Below are 24,656 nucleotides of genomic sequence, written 5' to 3' on the forward strand. Positions count from 1 at the left end.
CCACTCCTGCTCTTTTTTGATTGTTGTTTGCTTGATATATTTTTTCCATCCTTTGACTTTTTGTGACTCTAAGTCTAAGGCAGCATATAGACAGATCGTGTTTTTTTTTTATCCATTCTGCCACTCTGTCTCTTTATTAGTGCATTTAGTCCATTTACATTCAGTGTAATTATGGATAGGTATGAGTTTTTTTTTTTTTAATGAGTTCAGTGCTGTCATTTTGATGTCTTTTTTTTGTGTGTTGTTGACAGTTTCTTTTTCCCACTTAATTTTTGTGCTGAGTAGTTTATCTTTATACATCGATTTTTCCTCTTATTCGTTTTTGTTGATTTTGTTTCTGCTGAGTCTCTATTTTTTTCTTGTGTTTTATTTTGATGAGTAGGATAGTCTCCTTTGTGGTTACCTTAATATTTACCTCTATGTTTCTAAGTTTAAACCTAACTTTGATTTCTTTGTATTACCTTATCTTCTCCATTTGAAAGCTCTATGACTACATTTCTGAGTCCCTCTTTATTGTTTTAATGTTTTCTTCTTTTACTAATAACATTGCTGTTTCCCTGTTTTGAGCATTTTTTTATCTTGATTTATTTTTGTGATTTCCCTGTCTGGGTTGACCTCCGATTCCTCTGTCTAGTGTTCTAGTCTTGGGTGGATACCTGATATTATTGATTCTCTAACCAAAGAACTCTCTTTAGTATTTCTTGTAATTTTGGTTTGGTTTTTATGAAGTCCCTAAACTTCTGTTTATCTGGAAATGTCCTAATTTCACCTTCATATCTGAGAGACAGTTTTGCTGGATATAGGATTCTTGGCTGGCAATCTTTTTCCTTCAATGCTTTATATAAGTCAGCTCATCGCCTTCTTGCATGCGTGGTTTCTGCCGAGTAGTCTGAGCTTATTCTTATTGACTCTCCTTTGTAGGTGACTTTTCACTTATCCCTAGCTGCTCTTAAAATTCTCTCTTTCTCTTTGGTTTTGGTAAGTTTGAATATAATATGTCTTGGTGGCTTTCATTTAAAATCTCCCTTATGTGGAGTTCGATGAGCATCTTGGATTAATACCTTCTCATCTTTCACAATATCAGGGAAGTTTTCTGCCAACAAATCTTCAACAATTCTCTCTGTATTTTCTGTTATCCCTCCCTGTTCGGGTACTCCAATCCCCTGATAGAGTCTTGATAGAGTCCCATATGATTCTTAAGCTTTCATTTTTAAAAATTCTTTTATCTGATTTTTCTTCAAATATATTGGTGCCAAGTGCTTTATCTTCAGGCTCACCAATTCTTCCTTCCACTTGCTTGATTCTGTTCCTCTGGCTTTCTATTGAGTCGTCTAATTCTGTAATTTTATTGTTAATCTTCTGAATTTCTGATTGCTGTCTGTCTATGGATTTTTCCAGCTTAATTTTTCATTATGTTCTTGAATAACCTTTTTAATTTCTTCAACTGTTTTACCTGTATATTCCTTGGCTTGTTCTGCCTGATCTCCTTCGTGATGTCTTGAAGGGTTCTGTATATTAATCTTTTGTATTCTGCATCTGGTAATTCCAGGAAGGCACTTTCATCCAGAGGATTCCTTGATTCTTTGTTTTGAGAGCTTATTGAAATGATCATTATTTGTTTCTTTATGTGACTTGATATTGACTGTTGTCTCTGAGCCATGTATAAGTTTACTGTATCAGTTTATGTTTGTTTACTGTATCCTAGCTTCTTGCTTTGTTTTGTTTTGATATGCCCAAATGGGTTGCTTGAGTGAGCTAGCTTGATTATTTTCACCTTTGAAGCTCTGACTTCCTGTTACCAGATGGTTAGAGCTGTTATCAGGTATATCACTCTAGGAATCCATTTACCTTTTTTGTATGGATTCAGCTCAGGTGTCCAGGTAGCTGCTCATCAAGTGTGTGGTACGGGCTCTGTCCTACAGTCTTAGAGGGGCAGGAGTGATTGGTGTAGGTACCCGATATCTGGCTGCAGCAAGGGGTCATGCTCTGAACAAGGCAGGGGGCTGAGAATCATCCCCCAAGTGACTCTGAGGAAAGTGCATCCCTTTGCCCTAGAACGTACAGGTGGGTGGTTTCTGCAGATGGTCCATGGGCACCCAGTGTTTTTGGTTGTAAGGACTAGGAGGTACCAGTTATCCTTGGAACCCGCCATGGGTGGCTGGGTGACCTGAGTGGAGCCACCAGTCCTTAGGCCCCTGATGTGGGTAGGTGAGGACCCTGTATAACAGGCAAAGTGGTGTCAGTCATCAAATGCCCACCTCCCACTGTACAGCTGAAACAGTTGCAGTCTGCCAGCAAGGGCCTATTCTTATCAAATAGGCCCACACAGATCCATGCAGGAGGGAAAGGTATTCAAAGTCCATGGGCCATTTATGGTTGGACAGGAGCTGCTTCTGTCTGGAGCTCCCCAAGTTTGTGGAGCTGGCAAATTATCTTTCCCTCAATTGCAAATTTATTCCTTCTCCAAAGCCAGGAGAATGGGTCCAGGCACTAAACAGGACCTATCTCAGGCCCAGGGAAATCAATAGCCTCTGATGCTGGCTTGGGGGTGGGGGGTGCAGTAAAATATACACAAGTACTTAGCTTTTGCTGAGAGCACCATTCTTCTCTGGTTCTGGAGGTGTGAGTAGGCTGTGTAGCTGGTTGCTTCACCCTGAGGAAACTGAGGCTGAATGCTACTACCAGCCCGCCACAGCCATTCCCGGGAATGGTGGCTGAGGGATCCCAGTGATTCAGGTCTTGCAACTTTTCTCCACCTCTGAACTGTCTCTCCCTCCCCCTGCCACTCAGTCCATTTTCTAACTTTGCCTTTGATGTTCAGGGCTCCTAGCTTGTCTTAAATATAATCGTTTCACTTGTTTTTTTCCAGTCTTTGTTGTAAGCAGGATCGCCGGAAGCGTCTGGCTATTCCACCATCTTAGCCCCACCTCCTCACCTTTTCATTCTTGTCTGAAGCTGGCTCCTCTTTACCTATGCGCTTCTCTGAACAAGCTCATTGGCCATTATTCTCCATTGTTGTTGGTTGCCATTGAGTCAATTTCGACTCTTGCAGACCACATGTGCACAGAATAGAACTGCTACAATGGTTTTCCAGGCTGTGGCCTCTGAAAGCAGATTGGTAGGCCTATCTTACGAGATACTTCTGGGTGGGTTCAAAGCGCCAAGCTTTTGGCGAGTAGTCAAGTACTTAACTGTCTGCACCAGGCCTGTAACTTCCCACCTCTTTGCCTTTGTTCACATTACTCCCCCTCCTTGGATATCCTTTCCACTATTTAAGCAGAAAGACTTGAACAGTAATCCCAATTCTACCATTTAATGTCATTATGCAAGTTACTTTAATTCTCTGAGCCTTAAATTCCCTCATCTTTAAAAGAGGGGTGATAATACCTTGCTTTCAACTATTATGAGGATTAAAAAATAACATAATGGGCCTGGCACCTAATAACTGATCAAAAACTGACAGATTTTATTATTACGACCCATCAAGACTAATTAAAAAAGCCATCATCTTTTTAATAAAGTCTTTTGTGATCCCTACCAGTTGGAAGCAACCTTTCCCTCCTTTAAATTCCTTAGAGATGATCTTTACTTAAGACATTTGTCTCTGCTCTTTATTTTGCATTTGGTTGTATACGTGCATATTTTATCTCCCTGGTGGTCTTCCAAACATTTTCGGACAGAATCCATGGCTGATCCATCTTTTTGTTTCCCTTAGCGTTTAGAACAGTGTCTGACTTATAGTAGGTACTCAAATATTTTTTGGAGAATGCATAAGAAAATCTTATGAATTATATGCTCATTTTCAGAAGAGAAGCTAAACATTAAAGAATTTAGGTCAATACATGGAAAAGTGGTAACGGTCCCCTCCTTTCCTCAGGATAAGTGCAACAGAAAACACAGTACTCAATGGATTAAAAAAAGCGTACATAACGTTGGTCCTTAATCATCTTCAAGTGGGTACTTGATACTCAGGCTGCAAACCACTCTAAAGATAGCCTGTTCTGACCTAGAAACTCTGGTAAATGTTCTAGACTTCATGAGGACTCTGAAGACACCGTCATCGTCTCACTTCAGTAAGCTGTGATTTTGAAGAGGGTTAGGCTAGTTTTTGCTGATACACATACAGTTTCCCTTTGCTGGATGTCAGAGACAGCCCTAAGGATCTCTTAGGAAGATACATTTTGAAGTCTGTGAATTAGCAGATTTCCTCAGTACAACAGAGAGGACATTTTCACATATTAAAAGAGAATTTGGGGACTTTGCATCTTCAAGACCAATGCCTGGTTTGAATACTGAACGGTGCTTCCTTCATTCTCTAATTTCTCACCTCTCAGACTCACAGATAGCCCATTGGTGACAGAAGCCAATCATTTCCACACATGAAATGCTATCCGGAATTTTCCTGAAGATCTGTGGATCTTGGATTCGCTTATAAAAGAAGGAACAAGTGCTACTCTCTTCCCCACTGGAAGGCTGCAGTCCTACTGCTGATGTCAATTAGTGGATAGAGGCACTCAGAAGTAGATTCCCTCAGCATAATTCCTTGAAGATACTCAGGGTCCTGGCTGCTATAAAAGCTATAAGATCAAATGGACTAAATGGTCAGTAAGCTGGCAGGAGAGGAATGGATTCAGTTCAGAAGAAACAGAATAATCAATGACCTTAAGAGATTTCAGGCAAATCGGATTTGCTATTGAAGGCAGAGATATAAATAGTACGTACAAACACAACACAGACACACAGAAACAAAAACCACCAACTCAACTTTTTGTCTGAAAACTTGTTAGGTCTACAGAACTGTTCACAACCATAGCTGCTAATGGTTATGGATTTGGCAATCAAAATGTCTTTGTTAAAAAAAAAAAGTTTTAACTGCCTTACTATTGAGGTTACAAACCACAGCCTTGCACTGCTGCAGTCAACATCCTCCCTGCTGTTTTTGAGAGCTTACATATGCTGCTGGCAGATAAAATGCTAGCAATTGACACGGGCTTCTTCCAGGGGAATATGAGAAAGCTTCAACTAGATGGCTCTCATCTACCTTTCTCCCCTGAGTTGAGCCCACAGCCTTTTCTGTATCATTCCTACCTTGTCCAGGTTGATCCCCTGCCATTACTCAGGAGGACTGAGGGTCTAGTGGACTTTTTTTTTTCCCCTGGCACAAATCAGCCATGCCAGCCATACTACTCTTAGAAGATAAAAGGAAGATAAGTTCTTGGCTCAGGGGAAAGTATTTTAAGCACGTATTTTTTAAGCTGCTTACATAGCATAGTGCACTTGATTTTAAAACAACCACTAATAAAACTTATTCTGTTATTTTTTTTAGAGAAGTAAGTGCTCACACTATGCCAAAAAACAGCGAATGCTTAGTATATTTTAACTCATCAAAGAAAGGCCAAGGATGGGAGGTCAGGAAGTAAATTACTGTGTTTCTTTGGAGAAGGAAAAAAGTAAGGAACAGGATGGAGACGTGAAAAGTGACCCAAGTCACATGGGATCACTTTTAATTTCAGTTGAAATAAAAACTTACTAGATCTACACTGGTATCCAAAGAAAATGAGGTTCAGCTGGGTGATGAGAAATGGGCACAGATATGCAGAAAAAAACACAGGTCAGGGAATGGATTCCTGGATGGTTCTCTCTCAGTGAGTTCCCCTATGAGGATAAAGGAAAATCAAACTACCTGGACTAAGTGCTTCCTAAATTGCACATACCACAGGATACCAGTTCTGCCATACGTAAGTAAGTAGTGGTAGTGAGGAGGGGAGAAAACGTATTCAAACGTTTTGGGAACACTGCATGTTGTATGTACCTCTTCAAGTCATAATGCACATGAGCATATCAAGGGCTCTCAGAAGTTCTGCAAACATGCTCAAATTTGTTTCATCCAAATACATTTTCCAAATATATTTGTCCACAGAACCTTTTTTCAGGGCACATCAATGCCATGGAATAGTTTGGGAAATGCTAGTCTAGGGCTATTATTCCTAAACTCTCAACTCACTTCTAGAGAAACAAGAATGAGGCTCATGTAACACACTAGGCAACCACATTTCTTACGACACTGAACTCTAGCTCAAATACAGACAGCTGGATTACTAAGGGTAGTCAAGACATTTTCCGAGATGCAACTAAATACCAAAGCTACGACTTTTAAAAGTGCTAAGGATCCTTACCTAATAAATAATCCCTAAATAGGGATAATGTCAATTCTGAATACATTTATAAAAACCAAAAAACCAAACCCATTGCCATCTAGTGGACTCCGACTCATAGCGACCCGAGAAGACAGAGTAGAACTGTCCCACAGGGTTCCCAAAGAGCACCTGGTAGATTCGAACTGCTGACCTTTTGGTTAGCAGCCATAGCTCTTAATCACTACACCACCAGGGTTTCTAAATACATTTATAGGCCACCCTAAAACACAGGAAAGAAACAGCGGGAAAAGACACAGACAAGCTGACCACAGGGGGAAATGGTTATGGGGTTCCTGTGTTTAAGGAAGCCTAGTGGCTTCTGGCATTTTGGTATATTACAATGTCATATATCAGGGAAATTTGTAAGGAAAGTTGCCAGGACCTCCAGCTGGGAACATATGGGAAGATTACTGCACTTCTATGCACTGCTCATAGCAACCTCAGGAGAAAAGACAGAATACAAACTGAAGTAGGAGTATCGTGTTGACCTGAAAGACAGGTATCCTTCAGAAACCAAAAAAGATGTGCTCTATTAATTACATTTCTAATTTCTGTAACACTTGCAGTACTCCATAGACTAGGATTATAGTTTCCTACCCTTCTCTACACAAATCTGTGGCAGAAAGAAGACTGGCTAACTGGCTAGAGATTGAAATCATTGACCTTGCATCATGTGGTGTTTGCTTGACAGACAGATGAGAAAGTAAAGCAGGTCCCTTGCCAAACCCCATCACCCACTACCAGATGCTCTTTGGTTCACTTTTAGAATGCAAATATCCTGGGAGGAAAACATGAACCTTTAAGTTACACTAAGCTGTTAATGATTGGGAGAGTCTCTAGAACTGTAAAGCCCACAGCAATGCAAGGTATTTTTATAATTATTACTTCTAGACTGAAAAAAAAAGGGAAGAGAGGGTAGGAAGGAAGACATTAAAAGGGGGGGCGGTGGCAAAAGCTATAGATGGACAGTATAGGCCCAAGAGGGTGAGTGACAAGGGCCTCCACATGCCTGTGGCTTAGCCTAATTCTGAATCAGGTACTCAGGACAGAACAACAGGCTGAGAGTCACCATTCACACCGACATGCACGCACTGCACTCCTGCACATACAGTAATCAGAGGGGGGCTGAGGAAGCAACCCTCAAGAAAACAAAAGACAGGAATCTGGAGGAAGAACACTGCTGCAGGCTAACATCTGTGAGGAAAGGACAGAAGGGCAAGATGGATAGGAAAAGCAAAAAAAAAAAAAAAAGTAGATATTAATAGCAGTAAGGAAAGGCAGTTAAACCTGGAAAACTAGGAAGTTTATGAAAAAAATTAAGCCGAAGCACATTTCCTTAAGCACAGTGGCAGAGGCCCTATTGCCTAAAGTAACTGTTCAAAGAACAGGAAACTTACACTATTAGGAAACACTCTTCATGCTCCAGGGGTGGACTTTCCCACTTTGGATTTCTGCCACTCTGAGCCTAAACCTACCAAACCAAAACCCAATGCTGCTGAGTAGATTCCAACACATAGCAACCCTGTAAGACAGAGTAGAACTGCCCCACAGGGTTTCCAAGGCTGTAAATCTTTCCAGAAGCAGGCTACCACATCTTTCTCCCACGGAGCAGCTGGTGGGTTTGAACTATCAACCTTTTGTTTAGCAGCTGAGTACTTAACCACTGTACCACCAGGGCTCCGCCTAAACCTAAAGGCTCTGCATTTCAGGAGTTTTATTACTAAGATGAAGTCCTTCAGCTCCCTCTACTGTTCAAAAATGCATTTTATTTATGTCAATTCAATCTTTAGTGACCAAAATAAATAAAAACACATAATACAAACATATGCACCACACATGGCACAGTCCAGGCAACCAGAGTTGAAACATACTTGCCTACCATGAGTTCTCTGGCCTGGATCATGTGCTCCAGAATAAGCATTAACATATCCTACCATCCCTGGCACTCAATCAAAAGGATTTAAGGGATAACCAAGAGCTTCTTCACTAAAAGAAGCAAAGTTTTAGTAAGGGATGAAGACCCTATACTTCACTTCTCAGCTGGATTTTGCACAGAGCTTTTTATAAAGGAATGTCTATGCACTAGTCCATACACTAAAAATCAAAGCATCACTAAGTTTTTTCTGTCTATGCCTTTGTCTTTTCTCCCCCAATATTTCCTTATTAGAAGACTCTCCTCATATATCTAAATACAAAGTTGCTAGCACCTTACTATCTCTAGGATATTCCATAAAGAATAATCTACAGGTCAGTTATGGCGGCACACTTTTATGGCGGTAAATCAAGCATGTGTCTGAGAGAAGTACTCGTTCACTCACCTGCTCCTTAAACTGCTTCTGGGACAAGCAGTCAGTTAGGTCCACACAGCCAAGAAGACAACCTGACGGATAGTCACTGGGAAATTCCAAATCTGAATCAAGAAAAGCAAAAGGATTGGATAAATTTCCTTCTTTGTGACCCTAGAACTCACAAGTCTGTTTTCAATCCTGAACAAGTCATATTTTCCATTATCTATTTGTAGACAAAGGAACAAAGAGGTTTTTATTTGGCACAACTGTTTGAATTTTAAGGAGCCCTGGTGGTACAGTGGTTAAGCATGTGCCTTTTAAATAAAAAGTTGGTGGTTCAAACCCACCAGCCGCTCCACAAGAGAAAGATGTGGCAGTCTGCTCTCGTAAAGATTACAGCTTTGGAAACCCTATGCGGCAGTTCTACCCCGTCCTATAGGGTTGCTACGAGTTGCAACTGACTTGACGGCAATGGGTTTTTTTGGGGGGAGGGTTGTATTTTAGGGAAAAATTTAGTGAGTGGCTTGATTAGTCCACTATCCACATACTAGGCTAGGAAAATTTTTCTTTAGAAACCTATTGTCCTCACATCATCAAAGTTTGAGGACAACAAAACTTCATTCCAAACAAATCAGTTCTGTTATGCTGAACTGGATCAGACTAGAGGTTGGTGCAGATAGGTTTTGGAAACAGAGAAAGGCAGCTACAGGTGTCAAGAAAACAGAATTTTCTTCTCTGGTGGTAAAAACCATAAAAATGTCAGAATATAAATTTAAAACAAGCTATTCAAATAAGTCAAAAAAGAAATGTGTTTTTAAGCATACATTTTTGATTCTCAGCAATTCCTCATGCTTAGTTTCTTAAAAACCGTTTTAAAGATGGATCTATAACTATCCTCTCTTTCTACCTTCAAAAAAACTGTATGGGCTGGATAAGAGGGGGAAAAAAAACAGGACACTCAAGGACCAGAAGTATTATTTAGGACCCAAATTTTAGTAGGTGATTCCCAAAATATGCTGCTTAAGTCAATCAACTTTTATCTGTGGACATTCTTCCCAATCTAAAGACCCCAGAGTTTACAGCAGTCATTTCATCTTCATAATAAAAAAGACAGGAGAAATTTACTTAGATAAAATCATTGATTTCTGGTACTGGAAATTGGTATTTTTATTTGCACTGTTTGACAAATTGTGCTTTGAACAGCTGTCTATGATCTGCCACTAAACAAACAAACAGCAGATAAAAGGTTTAAAACTCCATTTCAGCCAAGAAAAAGCCACAGGAAAAAGGAAGTGAAGAAGATGAAAGTCAATGACTTCTCTCCACAAAGCAGGAATGAAAGGAGACTATGTGGCTGTTACCTTTCCCACGAAGAAGACGATATGTAGCCTGGAGTTCTGAGACTTCTTGAGGGGAGGGTTTTTTGGCTGTGGCTGCTATCCAAAGTCGTCCTCTGTGAGGGGTGTACCAGGTTCTGCCCTCCACCCTTAAACAAATACAAATTTAGTAAGAAGAGTCTAAGTTCTAGTTTCCTGGAGGATCACACAACATACAAGCTCCATAGAAAATTATCCAGTAGGGACAAGAGGTCTGTAGATGATACCTTACCAAGACAGATAGCTTTTGTGAAAAACACTTTTTTTCCACAAAACCCTTCACTTGAGGATGAACTCTGTTCTCTGATTTCTCCTATGATCAGAACAAGGACAACTCATCTCTCTCAACTCCCTAACACTTTTCACCTGACCCCTCTACTCAGACCCAGAGCTCTGACTAGCTTTGGGACTTCTACAATTCAAACCCAATACGTTCAAAGCATCCATTTTGTCCCACATAAATGAAAGTCCTTGACCTTCTTTGAGTCAAAGACTGATCTTTTCCTGGAAGATCTGTTGATTAATTGTTCTCTAATCTGAGAGAAAAAATCCTCAAACACAAATAACTCTCCTAAAGTGGTAATTTATAATTATTATTTAATAGAATGCTGAACAGGAGGTTTCAGCAAAGCTTCCAGACTAAGACCTACTAGAAAGGCAGGCCTGGTGATCTACTTCCAGAAATCAGCCAATGAAAACCCTACAGATCACAATGGTAGGATCTGCAACCAATCATGGGGGTGGTCAGGACCTGGCAATGTTTTATTCCATTGTGCATGTGGGTGCCATGAGTTGGGAGCCTACCTGACAGCAGTGAACAACAATGACAATAAAAATGTCTATCATCTTTACTTTTTAATTACAACCACACTCATTTATATTTTCTATAGGGTTATATTTTTTTGTGGATAATTAAACAATTTGTTGAATAATGTGAAAGAATCCTAAAGTGGAAAAACAAGGCATTCAAGAGAATTTAATTACTCTGCCACTCTCCAAGGGTTATAAGAAGATGGTTCTCTTTTACCTCCCACCAAATACCCTTCTTATACCATTCTTATACTGGGAATGAGAGTTGTGAACTTCTCATATCCTTGGTTTTCCAAAATAGAGTGAAGTAGAGGAGTTCCAGGCAGACAGTAGGTGCTCAATAAATAGGAAATGAATCAATATGTGTCTGCCCTCTACACCGAATAACCTGAAGGGCTACCGGGAAAATGGTCGCACGAATGTAGTGGAATCACCCACGTTATTTCTGTGGGATTAGTGATTGTGGGCTGGATGCCGATCATCCTGTTCTTTTCAGGGAGAAAATATGAACAACACAGATCCAAAATAGGGCAAGAGAAGTGTAAACATTCCGATTTCCTCGGCAGAAGGCAAGCTGTTTAGTTTTCTACTTTGGAAAAGGAAGACACCGAAATTGTAGAGAACTGAGTAAGAAGAACAGACATCTGAGGCCGGTTGCCCTGGTGCTAAAGCAGATTGCTGTGCGCTTGTTCTTACCATACTGCACACAGAAAACAATGAAGTGCCAAAGTATGAAAGTCCGACCTTCAAGAGGGGAGAAAATGGCAGCGTAAGTTAACACAGGATGGAAATCACAGCCAATAATGAAATCATCAAAGCAGGAACGATGGTTCCTAAATGTTGATCATTCTCTTCTCAGGGAAGTGGGGAAGTGACTGAAGCTGCAGAGTGGAGTGGAAATACCACTTTGAAAACCTGAATGCTAGTTCCACCTCTGCTGCTAACTAATTTGTGAAAGATTGTAATACTACTGGCCTGACCTAGTCATACAACTACTGCTTTGAAAATTGTAAAATTCTATTTAAACACAAGGCATTATTGCTGTTACAAGTTAGGATACTACCAGGCCTATAAAATTCTAGTAGATAAAGTAAGAAGGGAAAACGAATAGGTTGTAATGATAAGTGAAAGAAAAAAACACACACACATAAATACACATGAGGATCTCACTACACAACCACGTGCACGGGAGAGAGAAGAAAAATAAACACTGAAATGCGAACAGGAGCTGCTTCTAGGTGGTGCGACTATGAGTGATAGTTCTTTTTCTAGCTAATTTTCTATATTTTTCAATTTTTTATTTACATTTATAAAAGAAAAAAAAAAACCATTTAAAAAAATTGAATTATGAAGAAGCATACGAAACCGTGGAGAAGCAAACTACTACTACTGCCAATAGGCACCACTAGCCTGTAACCCTTTCCACTTACCCCTCACCACTTCCCCTGCTTTTTGCAGGAAAGGAATTTGTGGTAAAAAAAAAAATGTTTCTCAATATGGTTACCCAGATTAACAGATATGCAGATGAAAAAAACAAAATCAAAGCTGCTATCTTAATAAAATGAATAAACGGACACTTCAAATAGGATCAAACCATTAAGGTAGCTGAGTAGAATATTACAAAAGCAAAACCAAGGCAAGTTTTTTCAGTAGATTTCCTTCCAAAGACTTTAAAAAACTGATATTCTATTCTTTGTGATGACTCAAATTCTTAGCCTAACTTCAGGATTTTAAACTACTCAATGAAAAATTACTACCAAGTCCGTAACAAATATATTGCTTATAGCTCCATGTACTGAAGAGTATTACAAATCATTACTAGATTGGGGAAAACTAATTCCAGTCCATAACTCCAAACCAAGTTTCTATCACCCTAAGATCTTCCACTGCCAAGATTCATTTCTGCTCTTACCTTTTAATCCCTCTGACAAGCAGAGAAGCCCAGGGCTGATGCATAGAGAGGCACCAGCCACCATCAAAGCCTTCCTGAAACTCCTGGTCCTGGATTCGCATTCGGTGATGTGAATCGAGCTCTAGTTCCGATCCTGCTAAATGCAGAGCCTTCTTCTGTGAGGCTGCACCTATCTGGTCTACCCACTATACGGGGCGGGGTGGGGGGGCGGGAGGGAAGAAACAAAAAACAAACACTGTTCCATCTGACAAGGGAAGAACCTGTAGGTTTAGGTGAATGAGGTGGGTGGACAGTATTAGATGAATGCTAATAATGGGGCCATCATTCTTGAGTATTTTCTTAGAAAAACATATCCCACCTTCATCTGAAACAAGGCCAACAAAGCTGGATATGGCATTAAATTTAGTAGGATCCCAGGTGCGATAACAAGGCTCTATCCTGAAGGATGATGTGGAATGTTGAGATTTCTATACAAGGCTTTCCTACTCTAGCAACACCACACTTCTGAGACCAAAGAGCTGTAATTATTTCTAGTTTATACTTATTAATGATCCTTATTGGACTCTGGGCAACTTCCAAACATAACTCTATTGGCCAAACGAAGGTTCAACATTTTGGTCCACATATTCTTCACGTGTTTAGGGCTGGGGTCACATGCTGGTACCATAACAAAGCCAAGCAGATGCTGTCAGCAGCAGCAGGTCTGACTACTGGGTGCCTGAAGTACTCTCCTACCCTGAAATTAACAACCCGTCTCCTGAAAGAGAGGATGGAGCAGGACAGAAACAAGGTTCAGGCAAAGGGAGCAGAAAATTACAGGGTATAGGTAATTACAGGAGACTGAGGAGTCCTGGAAGAAGTTCAGAGGGTGACAAAGTTTAATGTTTCTTCCAGAGCAAGAAGATCAAGTGCTCCAAAATTAACAACAATAGCAAAAAAAGCTCTGTTAGGTGGGGTTTGAGGTCAGCTGTCTTGATTTTCTGATATTTGATTTTAATAATGCATAGGAAAAAAAACACTGGAGTGGCAGGTTTCCGTCTTTTCAACTGTGAAGTAGTGAGGGTGGACTAAATGAATCTCAGAGAATCTTTCTGCAACAAAATTTCATGTTTCTAATCAGTTGTGTCATATCTTTTCAAAAACCCACATCTACTGTGTACTTAACTATGCGGAAAGCACATAAAGAAGGGAGACGTATAAAATATGAAAAAGAAATGGTTCTTGCTTTCCAGGAACTTATAAACTTAGTGGAAGACTGCCACATAAATAACTACCTAAAACATGAGGCAGAAGGGAATAAACACTAAGTAAGGGTACAGTTATCATACGGGAACACAGAGAAAGAACCAGTCCACTATGGGGGAAACAAGTGATTTCATAAAAAAGTTGGTATTTGAATAATCCTGAGGACCAAGTTCTTTCTGTCCTACCTCTACTACAGCTCATAAGTATATATCACCTGTTTCTCTATTCCCACAGCCATTTCCTTAAACGAACACTTTATTATCCTTTAATAAGACTACTACAGAGCCTGCTAACTAGTCTCCTTACCTCTATTTTAAGCCTTTAAATCTCTCTCTGTTGCCCTACTAGTACTTCAACCCTGATTTGGGCCTTCATCATCTCCCCACTGTACTGCTGCAACAACCTCCTTAGCAATTTTCCTGCCTCTAGTCAAGTCTTACTTCTCTCTCCAATCCATGATTTGCATAGGCAAGGAGGTTGTGCCAATTTTCTGTTAAAATTCTTCAAGAATTCCTCTTTGCCTACTTTAGGATAAAACCTTAACTCCTTAGCATTAGACGTAAGGACCTTCATGATCAGGTGTTGCCTACTAATCCATGTAAAGTTCTAACAATCCTCAATTACTTGTTCCCCAGCCTCCAGTGCTCTCCATTTGCCGAGACTTTGTGTGTACTGCATCTTCTGCCTGGAATTCCTTCCCCAGATTTCGTCTGCCTGGAAACGCCTACTCACCCTTTAAGTCTCCTCTCAAATGCTATCTCTTTTGTGACTCCTACAGCAGATCCACAAATACCCTCTCCTCAATTTCTACGATACCCAGAACATGTCTCTATTATAGCAATTATCTTAAAGTATTATAATTATTTGTATTTGCATGTCTTCCCACTAAGCCTGAAGTTCTTAAGTACAGGGGAGGGCCTTTACCTTTTAATTTCCCAGCAGCTAGCACAGAACCTGGTCCATATGCAGTGCTAAAGGAATGTCTCCAATTAAGCCGTCTATAGCGCTGTTCTGAGTGCATAATCTCTCTGCTTAAAAACTCATGGCTCACATTTACAAATAAAAAATATTAAAACTTCTTAGCTAAACATTTAAGCTCTTTAGTGATTTCATCCTACCTACCTAACCTTGCTCTATTTCCCATGATAATCCTTTTTATGAGCCCTATCTAGATAGCTAGAAACCCTGGTGGCATAGTGGTTAAGTGCTATGGCTGTTAACCAAAATGTTTGCAGTTTGAATCCACCAGGTGCTCTTTGGAAACTCTATAGTGCGGTTCTACTCTGCCCTACAGGGTTGCTATGAGTTGAAATTGACTCGGTGTCAATGGGCTTTGGTTTATCTAGGTAACCAGAGAACCCTAGTGGCACAGTGGTTAATGTGCTCAGCTGCTATAGGAAAGGATAGTGGTTCAAACTCACCAGCTGCCCCGAGGGAGAAAGATGTGGCAGTGTGCTTCCATAAGGATTAAAGCCTTGGTAACCCTATGGGACAATTCTACTGTGTCCTATGGGGTCCCCAGGAGTTAAAATCAACTTGATGGCATCAGGTTTGGTTTCGGGCAATCTAGGTAGCTGAATTCATCATCCCTTACATATAGAAAACCTTGGTTGCACAGCTACAGCTACTAACCAAAAGGTAGGCAGTCCGAATCCATCAGGCACTCCGGAAACCCTATGGGGCAGTTCTACTCTGTCTTATAGGGTCACTATGAGTTGGAATTGACTTGTTGACAATGAGGTTTTTCAGTTTTTTTTTTTTGGTTTTTTAAATATCGTAGCCCTGGTGGTGCGGTGGTTAAGAGCTATGGCTGCTAATCAAAAGCTTGGCAGTTCAAATCTACCAGCCACTCCTTGGAAACCCTATGGGGCAGTTCTACTCTGTCCTATAGGGTCTTTATGAGTAGGAATCAACATGACGGCAATGGGTTTTTTTGAGTATACTTCCCTGTACCCACGCTTTTGTTCCTACAGTTCATTCTGTCTGGAATGTTTTCTTTCCACCATCCCCAAACATCCATTTCTTTGAGTATTTATTTCCAGTGCCAGTTTATGAAACCCTCTCTTATTCCCCTCAACTGGAAGTAGTCTCTCCCCACTCTGAGTTCCTACAACACTTTATTAATATCTCTATTGTTATTAGCTATTTAGGAAGTTCTTTTCCCTATTAGTTTGTGAGTTCCTTGAGCACAGAATCAGTGTCTGGCTGATCACTTATTACTGTGCTTATAATAGCAGATGCTCAATATACAGATTTAATAGCTAAATGAATGATGACAATGAGTAAGTGAACTAATATTTTAAATTAAAACACTACTCTATGGGACTACCTACAAAAGAAAGCATGTTAACAAAAGGACCACGAGGTAACTATCTAAATTTCTACTGCACTTAACAAAAACCTCTCTTGGGACATACTCAGCTGATAATACAGGTCAATTTGTCAGAAGTGTTCCAAGAAAAAAATTAGGAAATTGGGTTAGGGAATAAAGTTGGCAGGTGTTTTGAGAGAGTGGACTTTGTACCAAAAGCCTATGAAATAGACACACTTTAAAGGAGAATATCTGGGCTCAAACTTCTCTCATCAGCTAGAGAAAAGATCCACTAACCTGGGGAGGAGGTTGGTGCATGTTGGGATTCACCAGAGTTCCCAAAGGCTCTGCAGAAGATCTATCCAATTTGATCAGAGGCTGGTTCAAGGTTCCACTGGCAATGGCCTGTATCGTCCCATCCAGTCTATGAAAACGAACCAAAAGGACAGAGTAACTGGTTAGGCTGTACGCTCAGAACATCCTTACTTACCATTAACATAAAACTCTTCAACAGTCATAAAATCTGGACTTCAAAGAAGGGTCCCTGGACAACAGTCCTCCCCCTACAACTTTGTTCTCTTCGTTCCAAGAATCCTAAGAAATAGCAGTTAGGAAAAGATCCAGAACACTAGGAAAATAGGTAGGGCACACTACAATCATTCATTTGTTTAACAGGATCATCACTAAAAATGCCAAGATCAGAAAAGCTGCCTAGGAAGAGTCTGGCCCAGGGAAGAGAGTTTGTTTTATCGCAGTCTATCTTCTCAACCCATTGTCTTCTCAACACACCAGTTATTCCTCTGCCCACTCAGGGGTCCCTCCCCACTCCTCCGTGCTGATTTAAATTCTATCATTGTTTCAACATTCGGAAGTTCTTAAAGGAGCCTCCTCCTGGCCCAGCACAAAGTCCTTGCTGCCTTCTCTGAAGTCGTATAGCACCTACTACCTAAACAGTCATCTGATACATCCCATGTTATCCTGTGCCTATGGTGTCTGGCTATTTGACTCTAAACCAGTAAAAGAACATGATGCTTTTTCACTTAAGGATTGTGGAAATAATCCCACTGGTTATTAAGAGACCACAGGCCCTGCAGGAACCATATTATTCTAGTCTCTCCCTCCACATGACTTGCTGCTGTACTCCACGCCATGCTGACAGATGTTTGTGGATGATAAGCATCCTGAGGCACAACATAATGAAAAGTTTGTACTAGTAGGAAAGGCTGAACTTGCCTTTGAATTCGACTCAAGGACTATTTGTCAGGAATCTCTCATATGCGAGGCAACTTAGAAGGTGTGGAGGACTGGGTTCCTGCCTTCAAGAAGCTTTCAATCTAAGTGGCAGGTTTAAGACAGCTGTAGAGATGAGGAAAATAAATGGAAGGACGTAACAATTACTGAGCTAGGCACAGTCTATCTGGTGGTTATTATCACATCATCCCACAGGTTGTACCCAGTAGATTTAAGGCAGAGGTCTGAGGAAGGGATCTCCAAACCAATCAGAAACAAAGGCATGAAGAAAAAAAAAAAGTGCAAGAATTTGAGGGAAGAGATGGGTCTAAAATAGGGTAGACATAGTGGGATCTGAAGGAGAGAAATGGAGTTGAGACATATTGTAGTAGTAAGCATATTCAGAACTCTATAATCTATAAAACAAATAATACGAATAGCTAATCAATACATTTTAGAACACTGAAATTTACTAGTACACAACCAAAGCAAAGCAATGTGAATTAAAAACTACAATGAAATACCGTTTTTTCACGTGTCAGAATGGCAAATGTTTAAACAAGTTGTTGACAAAGAGATGAGGAAACAGACATTTTGATATCTGGCATGTAACTATTAAGTCAAAAAGTATGCACAATTCAAATTCTGAGGTGCTGCTAAATTTCCCTTCTAGAAGGCTGTGCTATTTTATACTCCCATCCATAGTAAGAAGAGTATACCCATTTTCCTACCCCCCCCAAAAAAACACCTGTTGCCGTCAAGTTAACTCCAAATCATAGCCACCCTATAGGACAGAATAGAACTGCCCCATAGGGTTTCCAAGGAGTGGCTGGTGGATTCGAACTGCTCACCTGTTGGTTAGCAGCCAAGCTCTTAACCACTGCGCCACCAGGGCTCCCATTTTCCTACACTCGCAGTATCATCATTTTTTTAAGCCAATTTGTTAAGCAAAAAATGATACACTGTGTTTTTAAATTTGTGTTTCCCTAGTTATCAGTTGAGCATCTTTTCAGATGTTTATTGGCTAATTGTATTTCCTTATCAGTGAATCCTCTGTTCTTAGCCTTTGCCCATTTTTGGGCTGGATTTTTTGTCTTTTTTAATTTGCAGGAAGTCTTTATATAGTATGGATATTATTCTTGTATATCCATACCTAATTGAAAATGTTTAAAATATTTTCTCCCCATCTGGTACTGTCTTTTTACTTAAATTATATAAAAATATTCTCTTATATTTCTATATTTCTTTCCATTTATTTTATTTCTCTCTTCAGTCACACCAATTATCACAGTATGGTGTGAAGTAGAGATCTAACCTAATTTTTTTCCAAACTGGTGGCTAATATCCCAACATCATATGTTTAATTCTTTCATAAGCATATCCATGCACACATGCACACACACACAGGTCTCTTTCTGGATTGTGCTATGTTTTATCGATATATTCCTGTGCCCAAACTACTCCTCATTGTTTTAATTACTGTAACTGTTTTTACCTACTAGGACAAGTTACCCTGTTTATTTTCAAATAATTTTAAGTTATTCTTATATGTTTTGCATTCCAAATGAATGTATTACTTTTAAAATCAACAAAAATAATGGATTCTCTAGAGGGGAAAAATCCTTTACAGTCAAATTGCCCCTTCTTTCAGACCCTTTCTGGAGCTGCCTACTTACTTGCTGTGATATTCTGCTAGTGGATTTTCTTCTTCCAGGATCTTCCTGCCTGCAAAGTCAATAGTGATCTTCTTAGAGAGTCGGGACGCATGTCGAAGTTCTCTCAGCTCCTCCTGTCGTTTCTGCAGGGTTTCCCGCTCAATTTTGGACAACCACTGGTTAGAATCAGTGGCGAAGTAATCTGACTCATCGTCAATGACTTGGGTCCTTCGAACACTAACAAAAAAAAGAACCAGGGCAATTAGGTCACTAGTTGACAAATAGGGTCTGATTACTAAGAAACTATTTGAAGGCAGCTCATTCTTCTCCTGGATGTTAATATCTCAAATACAGATACCCAAGAATGTTCATAAATCAGGTCAAGCTTTACCTGGTTCCCAGTTTCTGCATATATCTTGTCCCCAATGCAGGCTCAGCCCAGCTCCTAGAACTAATCTGAATCTCAGGCAGGAAAAGATACAGTACCATAATCCATTGTCCTTCTACTTTTCACTAATCCAGTCCTCACTTTCTGATAATAGGGCTTCAGCCTGGTCTTGCTACATCTGAGTTCATGTCTTGACAGCTTACTTAATATCCTAATCCCTCCATAATTGGCTCCCAGCCTATTCCTGGCAGGCCCTTTGCTTCCCTTTCCTTTAAGAACTCAAGTTCTATCCTAGAATGTCCTGTGGCTGGGGCTTAACTACTCTTAGGACATGCTATTTCTCTACTACTACATGTCAGTTTTCGTTCCCTGCAACAACCCTATCTCTAGTTCCTCCACTAATACGCTGGGCCAAATTTCAAGATCTGGCAGTCAGGCCTATCCCTAAGAGCATATGGACGTAGAAACTGAGAACCAGGAGGAACCCTGATGATCCAGCTCTCTTATTCTACAGATAATGATCCTGGGGCTCACAGAAGTTAAGTGACTACTCCAAAGTTACAAATCCAGTTAAGACGGAATTTACACATCACCATAAATTAGTGATCTACATAGGCATACGGGAAATACTGATATGAGGCTCATGCATTGATTTCAGTTTTTCAGGACTCAGCTGGAGTTATTAAAAGATTTTATGTCTTAAAGTAGAATTTTCTTAAAGTAGGACATTTAGGAGGGTTCAGGGGAAAATTGGCACTATACATGAACTTAGATTATAAAACTGGTGCCCTTGATCATAACCAGCAAAGCAGCAACATCAGTAGGGGAGGCCCTTTTTCAGTTTTTATTTATCAAGAAATGCAATACACTTCTAATTCCATTTCTAACGCTAAGTTGTACTGGGTAGGGCTAAATGTGATATTTAAAGAATAAAGAGTGAATGTGATTTACAAATCTTGTGATGGGCTCACTTAAGGGATAATTTCCTAAATTATATCTCATATATTCATAGCAGATGGTTTGGAAGGACGTAACAGGTGCTGGCTCATGAGAGGATTATAATGCCAAGAATGGACTCCCAGGTCAGTCACAATAAGTAAGAGACTCCAGGGCTCTCTCAGGACTTGCACAGGTTCTCACATGGCCACTTGCGAAGTCTTATCTAAACATTCTTTACCACCTACTGGATCTGATACATATTTTGTTCAAATGAAAATTATGAAAGAGAAGGAAATAAAAAAAAATTGAACTAACAAATCCATAAATCTATCTCCTAAAGAGAAGTCAGTGGGCTCAGCAACAACAGTATAGGTGTTTAAAAGCCAATTTAGATATATTTAAATACACTGATTATTGAATCAGAAAACAAATCAGTGTCAAAGGGAAAGGAAAGGGTAAGTGATGCCTTCCTATAATATGGTGCTACCTCTGCTCTCTAGAAGGGGTCCTGGTGGCACAGTGGTTAAGTTCTCATTTGAAAACCAAAAGGTTGGCAATTCAAAGCCAGGAGCTGCTCTGTGGGAGAAACATATGGCAATCTGCTTCTGTAAGGATTACAGCCTTGGAAACTCTATGGGGCAGTTCCACTCTGTCCTATAGGGTCGTTATGAGTTGGAATCAACTCGATGGCAATGGGTTTGGTTTTTCTTTTTTTTTTTTGCTGGCGCGGGGGGTGGGGGGTGGGGATGGGTATGCTCTCCAGAGGCAATTTCTAGATTCTCCAGAGTCTAGCACAGCAGTTGGCACATGGTAGGCACTCTAATATTTATTGACTGAGAGCATGAATGGCTGTAAGTAAAACAAATGGAGAATTATGTCAGCCTGAATCATCTTTCCAAAGAGTACACTAGCATTTGCCAAGAATCAAAAAATGCTGCAATGTAGCATCCTCATGGTAGGAGCCTGTCTTATTCAAACATGGATTCAAAAACGCAACGTAGGCATCCTGTCTATGGGACCCAGCTCTCTTTTAACTTAAATTTTGCTATTCTACCCTGAGAAGGTATCAAGTTCCAAAATAATATTGGAACAATGGCCAGAATCTGTGGACTAATCTATTTCTTAACATTTGTTATTTCATCCATATCATACCTAGTTTTGTCAAACTCTAATAGTTTGTCTTTATGCTTCACAGCCTTCTCTAGGCCAGACTTAATTCGAGACTCCTGATGAGGAAGAAGGTCCCTGGGGGAGATATCCACCTTTCCAGAATTCTCCGTCCCTGAAATTCAATAAGGACATCAAATGGTGTCAGCCTATAATACAAGCTTAGTTGTACCACTGTGCAGCAAACAAAACACCAGCAGATCTGGTTCAGCCCCTGATGGCTTGAAGCCTTCACTTTAATGGAAAACAAACAAGTACTCAGACCAGGCTTTACTGTAGAGCATTAAGCAGTGCTTGACACATAATAGGTTCTCAATAAACGTTAGTCTCCTTTTCTTCTCTTAAGGAAATTTGGGTCACTAAGGGTATCAAATTATTTAACAACACAACAAAACAATGCCACATAAATAAAAAATTTTACTGAGTAGGGCTGAATATCACATTTAAACATACCTTTACATATCAAAACTGAAAACTAAATAATAGAAGAAAAGAGAGAAGAAATTTCAGGGATTAGAAATTGTTAATGAGAACCTATTAGATGCTAGGGTGGTTACTCCACATTATACTATTTATGTCTCACAACAACCCTGTAAGGCAGCTTTTATTTTCTGTTTTACAGATAAGGAAACTGAAGTTCATAGATGGTAACAGATTTATTGAGTCTACTCAGTTTAGTTTTTTTTTTTTTTTTTTACTCAGTTAGAAATTAGAAGGCAGAAATGAAATTTGAACCCAGATCTAACTCTAAAGCCCAAATTCTTTCCACCACCCATGTCTTATCTCCTTTGAAACATAATACCATAAAATTATATATCCCAGAAGAGAGAGCCACAGATTATAATAACACCAAGACCCAAAATGTGTTAGGGAAAAAAACTAGGCTGTAATAAAGGCTGACCTTTCTCTTTACCTATAACCGGAAGTCTATTTAAAGTCTCGCTAAGCATTTATTTTAAAATTTTGAAAAAAAAAATTAGAAGTCATTCTTGTCTTTTAAATACAAAAAAGGCACTTAGAACTACCTTTTCTCATAATAATGATGTTACAGAAATCCAAACTGAAGAACTATGGAGACACGTTCAGTCTCATTAATAATGTAAAAAAATGACAACTATAAAAAAAAATGAAATTTCAAAATTCAATAATGACAGATTTAGGGGTACATTGCTAATATTTCTATAGATTGGTACAATATTTGGTAAATTAATTTAGCAAAGACCTCTCAAATATCAGAAATGATTGTATTTTTTGACTCAGTAATCCCATTCTTTGGAATTTATCCCAAGGAAATAAACCAAAAGATATATTAATCATTTGTGGTATTAGTTATAATTAAGGAAAATTAGAAATAGCCAAAATATCTAGTAATGAGGCAAAAGTAATAAAATTACAACAGATCAAATTAACAGATTATTCTTAGCCACTAGGAGCAATAAATAATGATTATATAGCAACACAGAAACTAATTACAAAATATTAATTGAAACAAAGGAAAAATATAAAATTCTATATGTACAATGATTGCTACTTTATAATATCAACTAATCTACATTAAAAAAAAAAACTATGAACTAAAGCACAAACAAAATACTTGTCTAAGTGGGCAGTAATGGGTATATTTTTCCTTTTAAGAATTTCCTTAACTATTTTTGTCATTTTTTTTTAAGTTTTTAAATTTTGAGATTTTTTTTAAGACCTTTGTAAAACACTTAAAAAAGAGCTGCAATAATAGTAGAGTTCCTGTATAACTGTTACCCATCTTCCATTAATGTTAATATCATTCTGACATAACCATGGCACAATTATCAAAACCAAAGAAAGTGACAATGGTACAATACTATTTATTAACTAAATCACAGATTTTGATTTTCAGCATTTTTTCCCATTAATGTCCTTTTTTGTTCCAGGATTCAATCTTGGATCCTACATAGCTGTCAAGTCTCCTTAGTCTCTTCCAATCTGTCACAGTTCCTCAGTCTTATCTTTCAAGACCTTGCAAATCTCCTATGCTTAAACATTTGCCCAATAATTTTAGCATCCATCTGTGGATCTTACCTGTAGCAATTACTACTGTGGTGTTCTAATGATGATTTTCTATTACTCTCATTTCTTCTACTTCATTAATTGGATTTCCTGTGTAAGAAAGAATTGTCCTTCTCCCCCGCTTGTTAACTTATTCAGTTATTTTTTTCTTTTTATGAGTGTTATGGGTTGAGCTGTGTTCCCCAAAAGATAAGTTGAAGTCCTAACCCCAGGTATCTATGAATGTGACCTTATTTGGAAACAGCATTCCCGCAGATATAGTTAACATGAGGCCATACCAGAGTAGGGTGGACCCTTATCCAGTATGACTGGTGTTCTTATATGAAGAGACCAGACAGAGAAACACAGGGAGACAGCCATATGCACATAGAGGCAGAGATTGGAGTTATGCTGCCATAAGCCAAGGAACATCTGGGGCTACCAGAAGCTGAAAGGGCAAGCAAGGACGCTGCGCTAGTGCCTCTGGAGCGAGCGAAATTCAGCTGACACTTCGCTTTCAGACTTCTAGCTTCTAGAACTGTGAGAGAATAAATGTCTGTTGTGTGAAGCCACCTAGTTTGTACTACTTTATTACGACAGCCCTAGGGATCTAACATAATGAGTGTGGTCTCATGGATACTCGTTTTATGCTTTGGGTTATAAGCCATTACTACCGTAAATTAATTTTGTTGCTCAATGTTACATGGTTTTAATAAATTTTTTTTAAAAAATAAATGCTTGTAGAACAAGTGAGTGAATGAACTACATCTTGCATACCAGGATACAGGACAGAGAAATAGTCACAGATACAACACGATGTAACCACCACCACAGTGATCCAATCACAACAACGCTGCCTACCTGACATGAGCTTCTTCAGCAGCTTTTGGCTCTTGTGTGAGTCACGCTGTAAAATATCCTGTTCTTCACGAGTACATACCTACAAAGTAATAATAGTAAAAATACATGATTCAATAAAGTTACATTGTTTGCTTGATGTACCTAAAAAGTAACATCAAATTACACATTACCCATAAAAAACCCATTGCTGTTGAGTCAATTCTGACTTATAGCAACCCTATAGGACAGAGTAGAACTGTCCCATAGTGCTTC

General features: G+C 39.3%; 1 protein-coding gene across 6 annotated transcripts in view; it reads right to left on the bottom strand.

Moving 5' to 3' along the window:
• The window catches only part of TRIP4 (thyroid hormone receptor interactor 4), a 64,980-nt gene that overhangs the window by 27,886 nt on the left and 12,438 nt on the right, over positions 1-24,656 (bottom strand). For all 6 annotated transcript variants that reach the window (XM_023558342.2, XM_023558343.2, XM_064267411.1 and 3 more), the window contains 7 exons: positions 24,405-24,483; positions 21,504-21,633; positions 19,046-19,261; positions 16,437-16,563; positions 12,584-12,768; positions 9,847-9,971; positions 8,516-8,607 (listed from right to left, as the gene is read on the bottom strand). In XM_023558342.2, the coding sequence (XP_023414110.1) occupies positions 8,516-8,607; positions 9,847-9,971; positions 12,584-12,768; positions 16,437-16,563; positions 19,046-19,261; positions 21,504-21,633; positions 24,405-24,483 (954 nt within the window). The remainder of the gene's footprint in view (positions 1-8,515; positions 8,608-9,846; positions 9,972-12,583; positions 12,769-16,436; positions 16,564-19,045; positions 19,262-21,503; positions 21,634-24,404; positions 24,484-24,656) is intronic.

This window comes from Loxodonta africana, chromosome 13, assembly GCF_030014295.1.
Source record: "Loxodonta africana isolate mLoxAfr1 chromosome 13, mLoxAfr1.hap2, whole genome shotgun sequence".
NCBI classification, from domain to species: Eukaryota; Metazoa; Chordata; class Mammalia; order Proboscidea; family Elephantidae; genus Loxodonta; species Loxodonta africana.